At 39.6% G+C, this 19101-nt stretch overlaps 1 protein-coding gene across 4 annotated transcripts in view; it reads right to left on the bottom strand.

Annotated features, from left to right (window-relative positions):
- ABCD2 (ATP binding cassette subfamily D member 2) overlaps positions 1-19101 on the bottom strand; it is a 47332-nt gene that overhangs the window by 19982 nt on the left and 8249 nt on the right. For all 4 annotated transcript variants that reach the window (XM_059816672.1, XM_059816673.1, XM_059816674.1 and 1 more), the window contains 3 exons: positions 17320-17488; positions 13822-13916; positions 12303-12448 (listed from right to left, as the gene is read on the bottom strand). In XM_059816672.1, coding sequence (XP_059672655.1) covers positions 12303-12448; positions 13822-13916; positions 17320-17488 — 410 coding nt within the window. The remainder of the gene's footprint in view (positions 1-12302; positions 12449-13821; positions 13917-17319; positions 17489-19101) is intronic.

Here is a 19101-nt window from a genome sequence, read left to right as displayed (position 1 = left end):
AAAAACTAATGATGGCACCACCACTACAACTTTGAGAAGATAAAGTGTCTTGAATGAATGTGAATTAAGTTCTTTTTGAGTGGTGTTGTGTCTACTACTCCCACACAGAAGGTGGTATCACCAAAGAGTTAAAAAATAATAAATAATATAATATTTAGCAAAATGTTAAAAAAGCAACAGGCTCAGTTTGTTGTATTGTATCTAGTTCAAGGGATTTTAGGACCAGCTAAAGTTTCAGCAACACTTCTAAAGATATAAATAATAGATGTCTCTTTAAAATACCCTACACTGAACTCTCCACTCAAATAGAACTAGCCATGAACATCCTCTAAATATTTCAAATAGATCAGTTGCCAGAGTGGAATGTAATCAGCTTATAGCTATTAACATAGTTAGCAGGAAATTAAATGCACAGTATGAAAGACTGAATTCTCAATGCATATAATTAGAATCTGATATCAAAGGCTGAAAAAATCCACTAATCAGTCTGTGGCTTTATTTGCAAAGAAGCTGCACATCTCTGCAAGAAAATAATCTGGGAGGAAATAATAACCAGAAAGGTAAAAGAAGCCTTTAACTTAAAGCATTATTCATGCTCAGGTATCACCTCATCTCATGATTTACTTATTCACCATAACCAAGATCACTTGCAATATAACTAGAACTAGTCAGATGGCATGAAACTTTAAGGTGCACAATTCACAAAATAATCCAGTTCAGTCTGTTTGTATCTTGTGATAGGCAAAGAAAACAGAAAGAACACAAGAAGACATGTATAATTAAAAACAAAACCCAGACAATTTCTACAAAATATGAGCAGCTAATGCAATCTGAAATAATTATACCTCCTGCAATGAATCAAATCAACCAGCTGAACAAATGAAGGAAGAATACTCTCCTTTTCTTAAGCATCCCATTTTTGCAGGCCCAGTCTTTTCATACGTCTGGCAGTCCTGATAATAAAAAGATTATTTGGATGGATGATCATGAAGATCAATGAATTGAAGAAAGAACAATGAGCTGTTCTGGACAAGAGTCCAGCCTGCCAGTCCCACCAGGCACACCCCAGCCTAAGAGGTGTTTCTGATTTTTATTACAGCAATGGAACACAATGAGCAAGGCAACTTCCCTCTTTTAGAAAGATCCCAAATTATTCATGGTTTTGCAGATGAGAAGTGACACCTTACTTTACAGAGAAGAGGAAGTGTAGACAGTGAAGCCTTTAGAGCAGAGGCTGCTTTTGCTCTGGGTTTCTACAATGCTTAGTTGTCTGTGGCAACATTTTGTGCATGCACTGGGATATGAATATGCAAGTAATACTACAGCAATAGTGTGTCGCCAGTGAGACACCCTGCCAACAAGTGGGAAGTCACACACTGCATTGACTTCACTCTCTAATCCTCTGTGAAACACTGCATTACACAGGACAGAACGCGACAGCGCAGAATACAAAAATGCACCATGTATATGGATACGTAGAACATTATTATAGCCATTTTATAAGCTTTATAGGTACCTGAAGTGGCCACAAGGGAGCTGTAGTAATCTCTAGCAGAAACTAAAATTGATAGGGTACAATTAATGCAAAATGCTAGGCAGACAAACAAGTCTGGAAAAGTCTTTCCTCTTGGGAAAGACATGCTCCCATCTAAGCTAGGCTAGCGCACACATGCTGAACTGCAGAAAGAAACCCACCTGCTACATGCTCCCATGAGACCATGACATAATTAATGACTCAGAAACAAAGAACTGAAAATCCAATGTTCTGGGGACTACTCAGCATTATTTGCAGAAGAGACTCATCTCACCTAAAAGTTACTCATCCAAGTCTGAGTGAGTCACCCCAGGCTCTCTTTGTAGTCAGTGGAGTCCTCTAGTGAACTGGTACCTCCAGTAGGTCTCATGTGTTTTAGATGTTTGTCCTAGGACACAGGATGAACAGCTGCAGTGGTCTGAACTGGAAGACTATTATGCACAGAGGAGTTAGCAATCCACATAACAGTTGACCTGAGCAGGCACAGGCCTGTGCTATACTTTGCTGCACTGTGTTGGGCTGTGCTGCACATACAAGTTGGCCTTCAGCCCTGTGCTGTCCTGCACTTATCACTTGGCTGCAGGGTAAACTTTGCCAGCTAATCGTAACAGAGGAGCCTGCAGGCAGCTCCCACTTGGCATCAGCAATTACGCCACCTGTGTCTCCTTGTCTTTATCTTGAAGTGAAGCAGCATGCTCTCATACTAACGTCCTTGTGCTTGACAGTAGAAATGATAAATGGAATTGTTTACTTCTAAGAAAATCCTACCAAAGCGCTAAAGACCATAATGCCAACGAACCTTAGCACGGATGGGATCAGTGCAGCATGCCATGCTGTGACTAGAGGTCCATCTGGTGCTGCACAACACTGGGTTCCTAGCATGTGATGGGATTTAAGTGCCACAAAGATGATGAACAGACTGGAGCCTCTCACCTGTGAGGAAAGGCTGAGAGAGCTGGGGCTTTTCAGCCTGGAGAAGAGAAGGCTCAGGGGGATCTCATCAATGTACATAAATACCTGAAGGGAGGGTGCAAAGAAGGTGGAACCAGGCTCTTCCCAGCGGTGCCCAGTGACAGGACCAGAGCCAATGGGCACAAACTGAAAGATAGGAGATGCCGTCTGAGCATCAGGAAACAATTTTTCACTGTGAGGGTGATCAAGCACTAGAACAAGTTGTCCAGAGACATTGTGGAGTCTCAATCCTTGCAGATAGTCAACAGCCATCTGGACACGGTCCTGGGCAAACAGCTGTAGGTGGTCCTGCTTGAGAACAGGGGTTGGACCAGATGACCACCAGAGGTCCCTTCCAAGCTCAACAATTCTGTGATTTTGTGATTATCTACGCTATCAACTTATTCCTTATCTCTAATAAAAGGAAGTTTAATTAATGCATTATAGAGTTCAAATACCTTTCTTATTGGGATTGACAATGAACATTTTCATTGGTGCACTCAAACAGTGAATCACCCTATGGAGGTAGACGGTTCACTCATTATAAAGCTCACACAAGGGTGTCTAACTTTTAGCTGCCTACATGAACATAGACAAATTCTACCTTTGGTGCCTGAGTTGACAGTTTATTGTGTTAACTTGTTGGGCGTGGGTGTTGAACACTTGTATACAAAAATAGCTTAGTCTTCTCTCTGGAAGGTGGGTAGTTACTAGTGAACACTGCATTGTCTCCAAGAAATGCAGAACAGAATCACCGTGCTGAATAAAACTTACATTTACCTTGGAAACCACAGTGAGCTGGAGGAGGGACAGAGGTGAGATCCTCAGCCTGCAGGCCGGCAAACATGGGACTAGACCCTAAGAAATGTGTCTAAGTGAGCAGACCGTGGAGAGGCTGGGAGAGGGTTGAAGGTCCAGTTCACCTTGGAGCTGGGACACAGTTCTGGAGCCCAGGACACAGCAGCAGGCAAAAGGGAGAGCATGGGAAGGACTACCACCTTCTCCTCAAGAGGGAGGTGTTGGCTATATCTACTATGTGGGTATTTAAAAGTATAGGGCATTGTAATGAGAATTTCTGATTGAAAACTGTAGTAAGGAGGAGAAAGGACTTCTTCCCAGGGAAGATGATACAGTTGTTATTACAGCTTTCAGTTGTCCTCCCCTACAAAAGCCAGCATCCTTTCAGTCTTTTCATATCAAGATTTTTATGCCAGGTAGCTTTTGTAGTTTATTTTTCCCAGTGTTTCCCAGTGTTATGTAGCCAAGTTGCTTCTCATAATTTGATATGCATAAGGCATTTGAAGCATGCCTTTTGACATTCCTATGTAAAATATTAAAATAGTAAACATTTGCCATTCTGTTCATCTGTCAAAGATCCTTTGTTGCACAGTTGCAATGTAGGGCACTAAAGTGGAGGTAACTGCTCAAGCTAGACATAGTAATGGCACTTCTCTGCAGAAACTAGGTCATGTAAATGCAACCACCACATTACTCCCTAATACGCAAGTTTGTCCATACCACTGCTAAGTTACACAGCGATCTCAGTTAACCTGTAGGTGAGTTTGGTCCTCTGGCACTGCTATCAAAACTAAATTTCAAAGGCAAGTGAGCTGTTTGCCTGAGCCAATTGAACCTAGCCAATTGAACCAGATAAAATAGATTGTCAGTTGCTTTGCTGGACGGACCCTATAAATACCAGCCATGTACTCAGTTCTTACAACAATCTCTTTAGTGACTTCATATTTATAAAATGTTTGTCAAGCTTAACCTGACAATGTACTTAAAAAAAATTTCAAAGCCTAGTTTTCCCAGCTTTTAAATGAAGTTCCATAAACAGTCTGGCACATACATGGATGCCTGGAAACGTGGTACAGGCAACGTGTAATTATCGGTGCTGAATGAGGACTTTTGATATTTAAAATCCCATCAAAAGAAGCAAGGTGGGGATTGGAGGCATTGCAAGCTCATGCTGGCAAGAATATGGTGTCCAAAATACGTTATGAAACAGAGCAGCTGATTGCCAGAGATTCTAGCAGAATTATTCCTGCAACTGGGTGTCATCACAAACAGAAACTTAGGTCTTCTGTAACATTGAGGAAAACATCTCAAAAGAATATAAATGGTGAAAGTTCTGCATATTAGTGACACCCACTTTTGTGCAGGAGCCAAAACAAGATTTATATGCTTAGTACTGAAGCAATACTCAAAATAGGAGGGGTGTTGCTTTGATTACAAGAATGGATTTCACCTTTTAGTTGCATACATATCACAGTATTTAATCAGCCATGCAGCTGACAGCACTTTAACATTATACCTCTGTGTCTCTGTGACTTGGTAGGAATGCAATGAGTTACTGAATGGATCTTAATCCTCTGAATGTTCAAGTTCTTTTATGGATCCCAAATAAAAGGGACTTGGCTTGCACCAAGTTAAGTGACCACATTGTGCTTTAAGTGTGCCATCTCCATGAGTCTGGACAATGAAGTCTCTCCATCCATCTGTACAGAAGGTGGTAATAATAGAAACTGCTTCAACCGAAAAGTCCACCAGTAGATAAGAGATGATACTGAAATCTCTGTATCAAATCAAGTCTGGACTTCCCTGGAGACTCAAACTTGTCAACAAGGGTCTTCATTGGTATCAAGTGTGGTACTGGCTTCTGTGCTTCAGACAACTGCCCACTAGGAAATGCACTAGTCTCCATATGGAGTAGAAGTTGAGTATGTATCAACTCAACTCAATTCCTCACCTATGTTTAGTCCTCTTGGTATCTCCCGTAGCCACAGCTTGCTCCAGACAGGCCCCCAGTCTGAAGGGATTGACGGACCAAAATCCTAGAGCATGCTGAAGTCCTTCACAACCATCAGTTCAGCAGCAGCCCTTAAGACCAGTGTTGGATTTATGTAAATATGTTTTAAATCTAAAGTAAGCCCCAATGCAGCAAGCTGACTAAAGCCTTCAGTCTGGGATTTCTGCAACTCTTTGCCTAATAACAGAAAAGACTTGTAAGCTGTGCTTTAATTAGCTGACTCCTCTGTCTGGCCAGTAAGGAAGGCACCTTGCATGGCTTGAGAGGAGGTAGCAGCTAATCCATAAAGCCATTTTCTATCTCTATTAGTGTAGGTGAATCTTGTTCACAATGTGCTATCAAGAGGTACTGTCATTACTTGTGATCAGTTAGCACATAGACCTAATTAAAAACCTTCAAACTTTACAGCTGTGAGTGAGCCTTCAGTGGAAATGGAGAGATCACCCAATGATCCTGGCAGGCAGAGCTTCAGCTAACCTACAGGGCAGCAAGACAAGAACTTTTCTGTTCTAGGTGGGACAAGACAGGACTTCCTTCAATCAGGAAGGCGAAGTGCAAGCATTTCTATATGAGTCCCAGTAAGATGAAATGAGAAAAGCTGTGCCCTGGCTGAGGGGAGAGCTTAACAGCCCTCTCAGATGCAAGGCCACTCTCTAATGAACAGCAGAATACTGAGTTAACCTGTCTTGAATTGATTCATTTCAAAAAAGAAAAAAGAAGATACAAAGTAGCAGCCAATTTGTTAAAGCAAACCTATATGAAAATAGTATGCGTAACTGAAGTATGTTTTGTTATGTTTTGCGTTAACACTATCTACCACAGACCTTTTTCTCATCTGTCAGGTAAGTGGTGAACTTTGGAAATAAACATATTTAAAAGGAGCACCAGGAACTTGATTACAGTAAGTATGACAGATAGATGCAAGGGGGTAGATATCTGTATAGCATGACATGAACTGATGGTAAAGTACTGAAGGAACAAGTCAATGTGGTGGTGTACTATCAGCAAAATGCTGAAGAGCAATGACAATTGCTAGTGCGGTGTTGGCATGTGCAGGCAGAGTACAGTTTAACTGCAGCTGATCCAACTAAAGGGATCATAGTTAAAGACAGAGCAGTATGAGCTGAGAAGAAATTAGCATGTGCAAAATACAACATAGCATAGAGACATCTGAGCCAATCTAAATGAGGTGAGGCAACACAGAATCACAAAATCATAGAATCACTAAGGTTGGAAAAGACCTGTAAGATCATCAAGTCCAACCATCAACCCAACACCACCATGCCCACTAAACAATGTCCCACAATGCCACGTTCACATGTTCCTTGAACACCTCCAGTGATGGTGACTCCACCACTTCCCTGAGCAGCCTTCACCACTCTCTCCGTAAAGAAATTTTTCCTAATATCCAGCCTAAACCTCCCCTGGCGCAACTTGAGGCCGTTTCCTCTTGTCCTGTCACTCATCACATGGGAGAAGAGACCAACACCCACCTCTCTACAACTTCCTTTCAGGTAGCTGTAGAGAGCGATAAGGTCTCCCCTCAGCCTCCTCTTCTGCAGACTGAACAACCCCAGTTCCCACAGCCAAGCTGTGCAAGGCTTGCACAGAACTTGCATAGGCATATTTGCACAGCACTTCACTTGGGCTACTTCTCTAACAGACCATACGCTAATGAGAAAGTAGTCTAATACAAAAGAACCATATATATACATACTATACATGCACATACTTTCATATGTAATATAGAGTATCTGAAAGTGAACACAACAATTTTGCAAGATTAAATTGTTTAGGTAATCAAGAATTGTCTTAGGGAAAAAACACATTTTAATGACAGTGGCCACTACTACCTACCTCCATGCTTAAGATAACATTTGAATCATGCTACAATCTTTAGAGTTTCATGTGCTTTTAATGTAAAAATTACTTTTATCCCTTTTTATTTATATCACTTAGATCGGAAATATCCTTGCTTGGTTTCATCCACATGATGAATATCCTTGGACTTCTTGAGGCAAATCACATCAGACATTTGGATTACTCAAAAGAGCTACATATCTAAATATCTATAGCTAATAAATAGAGAGGAACTATATCTTTGTAGCTGATGCAATATTGTTTAGTAGCCAAGGATACTTTTAGAATACTTTTAGAAGGAAAAACACCAGACAGGAAAACACTTGTAAAGGAACCCCAGATAAAACACCAGAAATAGAGCAGATGTATGCAAAACCAAACAACTTAGGCAGGCCAGATAAACCTTTAAACTGTTATGTTCCATATTGTCCTAACTTTAATAAGAAGACAGCAAGATATAGGCATATAAATCTTAAATGATGAAGAACAAACAACACTTGATACTAGTGCATCTTTGGTTGCCTCCATTTTAGCATCTGACAAGCCTGGTGTTGAAGGAACAAACTTATCAGAGATCTACTTGAATGAGCAATAGAGAGAAAATACAGAATGAGACCATCACTGTGACCACTGAGAAAGTGGTCAGGATTGGTCTTCTACTAGAACGGCACACAGAATTACAGAGAAACAATGCATGCTACTCGAAAAACATGCCCCTCTCACAAAAATGCCCAAATTACAGTAGAAGCAAGCTGGAGAGAAAAAACAGTAACAATGAAAGAGAAATGAGAAAGAAGTACAGTGGATTAAGAATTACTCCGAGCTCTATGAATGTGAATCAGTGAATCAGTCCTCAAGAAAGACAGAGAAAATGCTGATGATAGATATTTTAGATACATGCTGTGCTAGGAAGACTCGAGAGTTGTGATAGAAGGTTATGGAAGCAACAGAGACTGCATGAGACACTCCTCCATGCAAATAAGACAATAAGACACAGCTGGCAGAAAATAATTGATAGTTTATATCAATAACCCAGTGGTGATTACAGCTTTACTGCAGCTTTACGGTGCAGAGACGTTGAGGAATATTCCTGTGGTGTTGTCAAGGTAACCTGCAAGTATGTAGGTGTGCAATTCTGCTGGCGTTTATATCAAACAAGGGAGAAGTAAGGAAATGAGAGCCAACGTGTTTAGAATCTGTGTTTCCTTAAAACTGAAAAAGCTGAGACTTTTAGTTGGAGAGCAAGAAGAGCTGGAGTAAATGTTAGGAATTGCATGCTAGAGCTCACAAATTCCACAGAGATGCAGTCTCCTCCCATGTTTAATACCGACAAAGTAGGAACAGGGCATAGTCTGGAGAAATCAGACTACCTTCAGATACACTGTTGATATACCATGAAAGTATTGACTGCTTCTTTAATTCCCTAAGTGCTACATATACATCTTGTGGTCATATCTTTAGCATCTGTACTCATGCTATCCGCTACATATTTTCGTTAATTATTTCTTACTTAAAATTATGTTTCTGAATTCTGATTTGAATCATGATTCCTTACCAACTAGAGCACCTACAAGCATTTATTTTTTTATTCATGGTACCTTCTTGAGCAGTTAATTAAAAGAGGAATGCGAAGAGATGGTTAACACAAATGAATTTTACTTCGCAAAAGAGGGACAGAGAAGTAGAAGAAGGGGTAAGAGCACACACTCTGCCAGTTACTGAGGCTCCAATGAGATGTGACAACTTGTTGATCTGTGACCAGCTCCAGCACTGATCCATCCTTGAAAACAAGCTGCTTCCAGCACCAATATGATGCTGGGCTGCTTAAAGCCTCTTAAAGCCTCCCTCTCTTCTGCCCACCCTCCTCTTTTACAGGCCTGTCACCAGCAGCGGCAGAGCCACACTCACAGAAATCCCTGGGCTTCTCTCTCCCTGCTCCCCAAAAGGGCAGATTGTCCCATCAGCATTCACCAGAACTGTGACTGATTAAGGACAAATTCTGCATGGCCTGACCTATACAAGGGGAGAAAAAAAATAAATCTCACAATGATTCACAGTAAAATCTAAAAAAAGCAGTATAATGATGCCAAGCAATCTAAAAAGATAAAAAGATAGGGACTCTTCAGGCTCTGTTTTAAAGCCTAAATACTGCTAAGCAAAGCTAACTACAAAGCATTTGCAGTGCTGTTGAAATTTGGAGTATACAACGAGATAATTCACTTTTTAATAAATCATACTTTTGTGTGTAGCTTTTGAACTCGGCAAAGATACATGATTTCCCACACATTTCTGGAATACTACACTGGAATATTACAAACAGAGATGAAAAAATAATCTTTTCAGTGAGGTCCTGTTTACTGTGGAGTATTTTGTTCCTTAGTCATCACTGTATTCTCCACCATTCACTGTGTGCAGATGAGGTTCCTCCATTTGACTCAAAGAGGGCTGATGCAGAATTAAATTCAGCCACAGGCACGCAGGAGTAAGCTCTTACCAAGCTCAATGGTAACTGTGTCCACTCATGGACAGCCATCTCCCATGTTCTTAGACCAGAGGCATAATTTATACACTTAAACACAATGATGTCATTCTAATTCACCGCTCTGACAGACATCTGCCAATTCAAGAAAATTCTGCTATACCACAGTTTTTACCTACCCACCAAACAAAAGAGTGAGGTAGGTTGAATCCAGGTGATACTGCCCTACCACCTCCCAAATCCTCTCAGTTTGGAACATAAATTTTCCCTAAAGTTATGCTGAAATGTATATATGATGAAATGTAGGCAGGGCACTATCTTTTCCAGTCTGCAGTTTTAGAATTATGTCTAAAAAAAATAAACAAACAGAAGGTAATCCTAACAAAGCAGCAATTTGCACAGGGTTAATAAGCAAAATGGTTGCACCAGCAGGACCTTCCAAAACAGGCTGCTTTAATTTTGGGACTTCAGAATAATTTACAAAGCACTGCAGAAATTCTAAATGTATTCTAGAGCCAGGGGCAGAAAAAAACCCCAACTGAATGTGTCAATTATTTAGGCCATTAATAAATGAACTGTTAAAACACTTAGAAGTGGAATACTGGCAGAAAAAAAATGCCTGGACCACATAAGGCAATCCACACAAAAGCCCTAAAAATCCAGCAGATCTGTTGCAAATCTGGTCCAGAAATGTATAAACTTCAATTTAAAACTGAATCTCCTTCAAGTCATTCTTAGTGTCTCAGATATTCATCTAGGACTCTGTAAGCCCAAAGAACAAATACATTGGGCAAAAAAGCAACTCAGGATCCTCAAGGACATCCTAACAAACAAATCTGACTGATTGCTGCCCTATACCAGCCCCTTCAGTCACATTCACCCACAAATCCCTACAAGACTCAGTCTCACAGTCCCTTTCCAAATACAAGATACTTACAAGTGACAGGCCAGGCTTCTGAGCCCATAGAACCCATAATGACACAGCTGAACTGTTCCCCAAAGTAGACTTCAAAATCTTCAGCTGCAATCAAGGTGCAGCACTTTTGCAGAACAGCCCTCTCTGTAACTCACTGTTGCCCCATTTACCCAGACACTGCTCTGTCCCTTGGGAAGGGAATACCTCTGTACTGCCTAAAAAACCCTCCAGGAGAGCAGAGCTCACACAGAGCCACAGAGTTGAGCCATGGCAACATCACTTAGATGTCCCAAAGACATCACGGCAGCACCCTTTCTTCTGGCAGATGCTATTAGGGTGGACTGCATATGAGAGATATCTTCAGGGTACATAGCAAAGATGATATGCCAATCCCTACATGGCTTTGGTCACAGAGGGCTGCAAAGACGCTTGCTGAAACTCCATTTCCGACCAAAAGTTTTGAAATGTTCCAAAGAAGAGGTCTGCTGGACAAACTTACCCAGCACTGCAAAGTTAGGGGAAACAGCTAACAAAGAACCATATTTATGGAAATGAAACCCCAGCAGACGTGGTTCAAGCCCCTCAACCTGCACCTTGGCAAATCTGCCTGAACACAATGTGAGTCTGTTTGCTTTCACAGAATAAAGGGGACAAAGTAAAGGGCAAGGGCTGTAGGCAAGCCAGCCTCAGATGTTGATCTGAGAAGGGGCTGGGATCACACAGAGAACAGAAGTGTCTGAAACTCAAGATTTTCTGCAAGAAAAAAAATCAGAATAGCTTTTTTTCTGCCTAAGAGTAAAACTGATTTTAAGAATGTCCCGCACAATGGGAATTCTGAAACATTGTTTTGAAAAACATTTAATAAAGCATTTTGCTCCAAATTCCTCATTGAAACCCTTGAGTGGCTCAGAAAAATGACAATGGCTAGCAATAAATTATACATATATTTGAAAAGATTATAGATAAATGTTTTTTGTTACCTTCACCTGCAGCAAGGAAAATCTACTCATCCGTTAATATTTTCCATTCAGCTTAATAGCTTGTACTTTTTAAACAAGACTACAAACTGTACCATGAATACTTATTTTGCTCATGGGAAGAAATAAACTACAGAAAGCAATCAAAGATTCTCAGTATTTGATTTTGCTTTTGCAAAACAACCTAGTTAGAAGTCTCTAAGGAGATATTCTAAAATCAATTGCATTAAATTATGTTCTGAGAGTCCAACAGCAAGTCAGAATACAAATGAAGCACAAAAAAGCCATGTTTCCCGTAGTGAAATGAGCACATATTATTAAAAAGGCAATTTGCAGTCAATACTGGATTGGATTCTGGTCTTGTAGTGTAAAAGCTGAAGTTTTGAAAAATATTTTGAACAATTCAACATTTAGGAACCAAAACACTCTCACTTGTTTTGATCTTTGGTTTTAAAGTGAAATCAGAATTAAGATCTATTATGTCTATTTCAAATTTGTTTCAGATTCTAGTCTGTTCCCATGATCCCAGTCATCCAAGACTTTAGCCATCAGGGGAGCATAGGCTCCATCACGATGGTATGTGAGCCCTTTCCAATGACTGAACATTTGCATCACCAATGAGAAGGGATCTTTTTTTTTTTAGCACTCTCCACATAGCTGAGGTTGTGCTTACCACCTTTTAACTTGGCTGTACATGTCACAGATTGAAAATGAGAGGAACAGGGTCAAAATTCATGTAACCAGAAAAAAGGTATCACCTTGAGCACAACACATACCTTTGTGGTATATAAAACATGTGCTGCGGAGGGGGTTTGTAGAGAACTCCTTCATATACAGGCCACAAACCACTTAAAATTCTGAAGAGCGAACTCTTTCCACAGCCATTGGGTCCAGTGATTAAAAGATTCATCCCTTCCTGAACCTACAAAAGCAATGAAAATGCAAAGATGTTACTATGCAGTATACATGGCACAAGACAGTCTAAGACCCCTAGAGGGAGTTATGTGAGCGTTCATATCAAATTATCAGCCCGTTTCATTAATTACCTGCACATATTTATGCAACTATTCTGGAAACAGTGGCATTAGACACAATATGTGAGCTGAAATAAGGAAAATAATTTCTATAACGTCTGAGTATTTATATAAGCCACACTGATTATATCACAATGTCAATACACCACAGTCAGAATCAATTATTCTAATGCAGATTAGATCCAAAGGCATTAACAGCATACAGAGCAGTGCTATGCCCATCAGTGATATTAATTTAAGCTATGAGAAGCTCATCAAATGATTTGGAATATTTTCTTCACATTGTCCTTTCCTGTTTAATTACCAGTGATATTTTGGCTGTGATGCACTTGTTTTTATTCATTTGAATATTACTCTGTGTATATATGAGTGTATATTTATGCATAATCACAATGTCATTGTCTATGCTTTACATAAATATATTGACTATGTTATATTTTCTGTTGGTTTTGTCTCTTGAGCCAAATGAATAAATATAACTGTCTCCTTGACCATAAAGTTGTAATTTTACAAATCTGAAATTCCTACACTGAAGCCATTGCAAGTTTTGCCACAGCTAGGACCCTATCCTCCTAGTAGCTAATTCCTATACCAACAGAGTTGTCAAGAGGAACACTCTGCTTTAGCTAAATTAAAGGACCTGCTGGAATTATTCACGGTAGTGTTCCTGTAACTTCAACTATTTTTAAAAATAATAACATCTGCACTGGAACATGAGATCAGGATATATATGGGAGTAATTCCGTAAGATCATCCATTAAAATTGTGAGCAGGTACCGAGCGGTATCTGGAATAGCTTTTTAAAAACAACACAAATTTTTACTGAGTAAAGACTCCATGGTTGGGCTTGTGAACTATGCTGTCAACTACTAGTTAGTACTGCTTTTTGTGGTGATCAAGCAAAACTACAGACTCAGTTTTTTCACTGTTGCTGTGAACTCAGACTTTTAAAGGAGCCTATGTGAGTAAAGCATCCCAATTTCAATGAAATTAAGTAAAGATGGATGCAGACTCCCATATACACCTTTGAAAACCCCAGGTTGGTTTTTCACCTGGCAACAGCACCAGAAATCCTCTCTTCTCTTTCTTTGAGCAGGATAAACTACATATGTCTGCCTCTATTGAGCTACTATGCCTACCTTTCTGGACTTCCCCTTTTATCCATATGCTCCTCCAAGTACTTAACAAAAGGGACATTAATTCTGTGCTGTTTATGTTAATGTGATGGCAACAATCAGAAGATTCTTGTATATCATCTTACTTTGAAGTTTAGTCTGGAAACCACCACATCGCCATTCGGAGTAATAATAGGAACATTTTCACAAATAATTCCATGATCAACATCAATAACTTTCCCTAGAAACAAACAAACAAAAAAAAAAATTAGAGTTTGTGAAACCTTCCATTAAGCAATGATATGTGACAGTCTCTGTGCACGGCTAAGAAGTATAAATTGTTGAGTTTCAAACAACTCTTATGTGCTCCAGGTTCCCCTAGTGGAAAATCTGGATAATAAATCTCAGGTAGTCAGAAAGACACTGTCAGCAGTAGCCACAACTGTGCAATGAATCCCCAATTTAATCATAAATATAATGCACAATATGCATCATAAATATATAAAGCACTATAAAACCATGCTTATTCACATCCTACCTGTATTTACTGTGTTTAGTTTTAAATAGGTGGTCAATAACAACCACTAAAAAAGTTCAAGGACAGCCTTAGCCAAAGGCAGACCACTTTACCTTCTCTTGAGGTTTTCATTAGAAAATGGAATCTACTTTCACTGCCAGCTCTGAAACTCTCCTCCAGCAATGACAGCAAAGGAGAAAACATTTAATGGCTTGCTTCCATTTCTTTTTGAAGCCACAGACACTGTAAACGTTGTCTTGCAAGTATTTGTGGAAACCCATAAAACATATTTCACTCCAGTAGCTACACTTACTATTTGGGTTTCTGGCAAATTTAAATATACAAACTCAATCGGATATTTGGATACCCTGTAATACAAGAACTTAGAAATAAATTCTTCTGGAAACAGTAAAAAAAATGAAAGCAACTCTAACTTCTCAGTTGCCTGTTCATGGGCTTCTCTAACAGAACCCAAACAGCTGGTCTCCTGGACAAATATCAGAAATTGCATTTACAGACGAGATGCAAAGGAAAGAGATCCCTCTTTGTATTAGAAGGCTGCTTATTTTAAAACTCACACTAATCTGAACAAGGAAAAATGGAACTAAGGAAAAGTTTGAGTTTATTATAAAAGAACCTGATATCATTTCCTTCAGTTAAGGTTAGTCTTATATTTTCATTAAGAGGCTGTTATTTCAATTGCTTCCAACTTTGCCAAACTATAACAACCTGGGCAAAAATTTCTGTGCCATGGATCAGCCCAAGGGTTCTTTTTTTTCCTAAAATAAGTTTTATTTAAAACAGTTCTGTGGTGTCCAACATGACATTATGGAAAATGAAAGTGCTTTGCTGTTAAAAAAAAATTATTGCAGCCTTATAACATTGACAGGCTCTATTGCCTTCAGACTCCTACAAAGGCACTTGATATGCAACTGGGAGATCAACCACACCACACCAGGCGCGTGTTTTTGATGGGTTCACAAAAATGCTAACATACTATGTTAGCATTGCCAATAACTATGCCAAGACATACTTTTGTGAAAAAGGGTCATACCAGTCACTCCAACCACATGAATACTTGTGAAGGACTTGGCATTCATCTGACTATGTCTCCACAGAAGATTATCCTTCACAATCTCAAGCAAATTCTGCAAAATTCATTCATGTTTTTGAAGCACTTGGATACAGTGGAGAAATTCTAGTTAAAATAAATCTATGATAAAAAATAGTAAGCTAATTAAGTATTAAGTAAACTTAATTATAATTTCCTAACCTCACAGTGTTTGATTGCAACTTTACCACGCTTTTAAAGCATATTTATGTGTAATCAGAAAGACAATTTGGCAGTATTTGTACAAGATGTACAAAATTCTATTTCAATTTTAAAATTCTGAATTATCAGAATCACTATACATAAGGCAATATTATTATCTGTTAAAAATGTTCTAATAGTATTAATATTTTCACAAAGCTCTTATTGATAACAGTAAATGCAAGGCACAAAACAGACACCCCTTAGTTACATAAACTTATATTGGATGATTCAAAAGGAAATAAGTAGTATGTGTTCAAGGAGCCTTTGGCTCTTTGAAAATCTTGAAAAGATTTTTCTTTTCTAACAATGCAGACGCATATACATATGTGAGCATGTGTACTTTTATCTACGTGCAAATCCACTCTGCAGGGATTTCTGAAGTATCAAGACCAAAAGAAAGGAGGAAAAACAGTATTACAATGGGACTTGTCATGAAAAGTGGGGAGCCTGTGGCCTAGATTCATCTGGCCTAAATTCTACTTAAGTCTTTGTGCACAATGCTTGGTATTGGCTGGCTGCCTCTGAGAGCCTACAACCACTCAGGAGCAAACACTAGTCACCACGACTTAGGAGGAATTCAGGCTGGATGAAATGTGTGACTGTAGTGGAATCAAATCTTGGGAAAAGGCTGCAGAGAAAAAAGGAGTGGGATATTAGTATACTAGACCAAAAGGGATCGTGGACAGCATGCTTGCATATCTGAACTGTATTTGGTTTTGTTTTTGAAACACAGTTATCTAAAAAGAGCCCCCAAATTACTTTGTTGCTCCAGGAACTACAAACCTTTTCTCTTTTACATGATAAAATGTAACAGTTATAAAATGCCATTTCTTTTAATGTCAGCCAAATATGACCAAGATCTACAAGATTAAGACATAAGCTATTTCCACAGCTGCATCAGACTGTTTGTTATGAAGAACGTTGTCAGAGGACCTTTGAGAGATCTGTGCTGAAGGGCAGCACTGTTGAAATTGTTGAAAGAAGTTATTTCATAAATAGCACTTTGGTGCCTTCAACTCTACCTAGGTTTAAGTTTTCCGAAGCCAAAGGGAAGGAATGAGGCTTTTCAACACCACAGAGGGGAGAAGCAGAAGGCTGCAAAAGCTGCCTTTAAGTACCTCAGAGAGAAGCTGGATGCAAAAGAAAGAGAGAGGTAGAACGTAATGGAGCACGATAAGAAATGGATCTACACAGAAAATGCTCTGAGGAGCGTGGAGAGAGAAAGATAGTGGCACCAGAAAGATACAGGATAGGGAGAGGAGGAATAAGGTATATATTGATCAGATCATTCAGGAGGTGAGGGGGAGGGTAAAGTTGTCAGCCCATTTTCAGTTGAAAATTCCCACTAAATTATGAAAAAATGAGCACAGGCTGATTTATAGTCACTGAAAACAAAGTAGTATTTTCATCAAAGACTACTGAACCAATCTGTCTTTCCCTCCCACCCCAAACAAAATAATGTGGTGTTTGAAGATGAAAATGTTAGTCTCAGTTTTCTGAAAAAAAGTGTCTGAGGAAAGCAGGCACTGTCCGTGTGAGAATAACACCACCACCACTAATAAGAGTATAGTTGAAATGCCTTCTTGATTGAAAGTTTTCACAGAAAACATTTGAGCAATCTTCTGTATTAGAAAAGTACTGCATAAGCACAAAGTTACAAAACAGCAGGAGGTTAAAATGGAAGGCAACATGGTCTCTGGGTTATTAAGGCTGAGAGGCTGATTTGTTGTAGAAACAAAACCTCTGTTCACCTCCTGTCCCACTGCACCAGCCCCACACACAGGGAAATACATACAAATATGAATTAATTACCTTTGATTTCTAAGGGCCCATCGACGCGTAATTCTGCTTTATCTTCATTCTTGCTGTTGTTTTCAGACTCTTGAATAACAGCAGTTCTTTTGTAGATGCCTCTCTTCACCTCATCAAAGACCGAAAACATGTTGTAGACACGGGCGGTGTAGCCTGCTAGCTCAGTAACCTGAGAAACAACACATGCCTCATTTAAGTTATACTTCACAAATTCTATAAATGAAATGTTTGGGCAGAGATTGGTGAAAAACCAGCGATTCAAATCAGCGCTTCTCAAATGTTACCCTGGAAGGATCAACAATGTATCTTTTGACACCGATCAATTTTCATTCCTTGAGATTCTGTGCTAACCCATGTGCCACCTACAGCTCCTACCCGTCAGCAGACAGGGACAGTTTGAGGGGGACAGATTTCAGCCAATGTAAGCTATGATAGCTCCAGTAAATGAGGAGGTTGCACAGACTGCTCTTTTCCATGGATCAGTAGAGTCTTCAAACGGCAGAGAATAGCTATTAGCATATCTGAAAATAGAGAGCCTATCATACAAGATAAAAACAAAGTCTCTGCATTTGCCAGCAAAATAAAGGCCCACAGAGTGAGAAAAATCGGCATCTATAATTATTTATGTTTACTTCCCTGCATTCCCGAAACCCCCTGTGGGAAAGGTGTGCTTTTCTGTGGAAAACAAGCAGCATCAGGGCATCCTAATCTAAAATGTGGTACAAAAAAGAAATTACTCTTTTGTCGACTCCATGCTAGAATACCAGAGTTAGATCTGAGCCCTTGGATTAGAACTGGGCATTTTTAAGATGATGAGGTCTCTTAAAAGGCTTTCTCCTTTTTTTTGGTCCTTCTGTCACAGTTTCCACCTGGTGGAGACAGAAACAACAGATGTACGGACCTGGTAACTTCCCATTTGTGGGCAGCAACACCACCAAGAGCTCCCAAAGAACTGTCTCCATCTGCTGGCAGCGAAGAGTTAAACCCAGGCATCTTATTATAAATGCATTATTAGATGGTTTTAAAAGGATGAATTTTTATACTACATGCAGAGAGCAAGACAAGAATAGCACGAAAATGAGTTCAAGATTATAAAATCATTAACTTGCTGTGGTTAAATACATACACCCCGTGATTGAGTTCACCTGCTATGGCATACATAATTTCAATATAAAATCCTCTACAAATTCCCCTGTTTGTGCCAGATTCAGAAATGAGTGCTAGTTCTGGCCACATGGCCATGACTCCACTGGAGGTTAACAAGTATACAATGTCTCGAAAAACTCAGTTTAAAAAGAGTAATCACACAATGTTTCTACTCCATCAGCTGTACATTGTTTTGCACTATTGGTAATTGCATTAACAGCTGTGAAAAGTATTGGGCTAACGGCACTTGAGGCAGTAGATTGCACACAGGAGCTGTAACATCATTCTCCACACTGGAGTTCTTCTAAAAATTTCAGCAGGAGCTCGTGCCAGGACTGAGTGCTCCGCACAGCGTCGGCAGTGGCATTTGACGGAGAGAATCCTGTACGTGATGAATGAAACTTGTACCAACTGTGCCCCAGAAGAAACATAACTTGTAGTAAGTTTCTAAACCATAACCCTACAAACTCGCTTTGTCAAAACACGAAATACTACCATCTATTGACCTGCAAAGAAAAGTTGAGCCCACCTCATCTGCACGCTGAATTACATTGCCTGGAAGGAGGCTGCTTTGGTGGATCAGGTGGGCAAGAACTGGAACTTCACTACCACTGGAAGTGGATTGAAGTACACTGT

The sequence above is a fragment of the Gavia stellata genome, chromosome 4 (genome assembly GCF_030936135.1).
Source record: "Gavia stellata isolate bGavSte3 chromosome 4, bGavSte3.hap2, whole genome shotgun sequence".
Classification (NCBI taxonomy): Eukaryota; Metazoa; Chordata; class Aves; order Gaviiformes; family Gaviidae; genus Gavia; species Gavia stellata.
The sequence above is the reverse complement of the archived record's forward strand: the minus strand, read 5'-3'. Positions and strand labels throughout refer to the sequence as shown.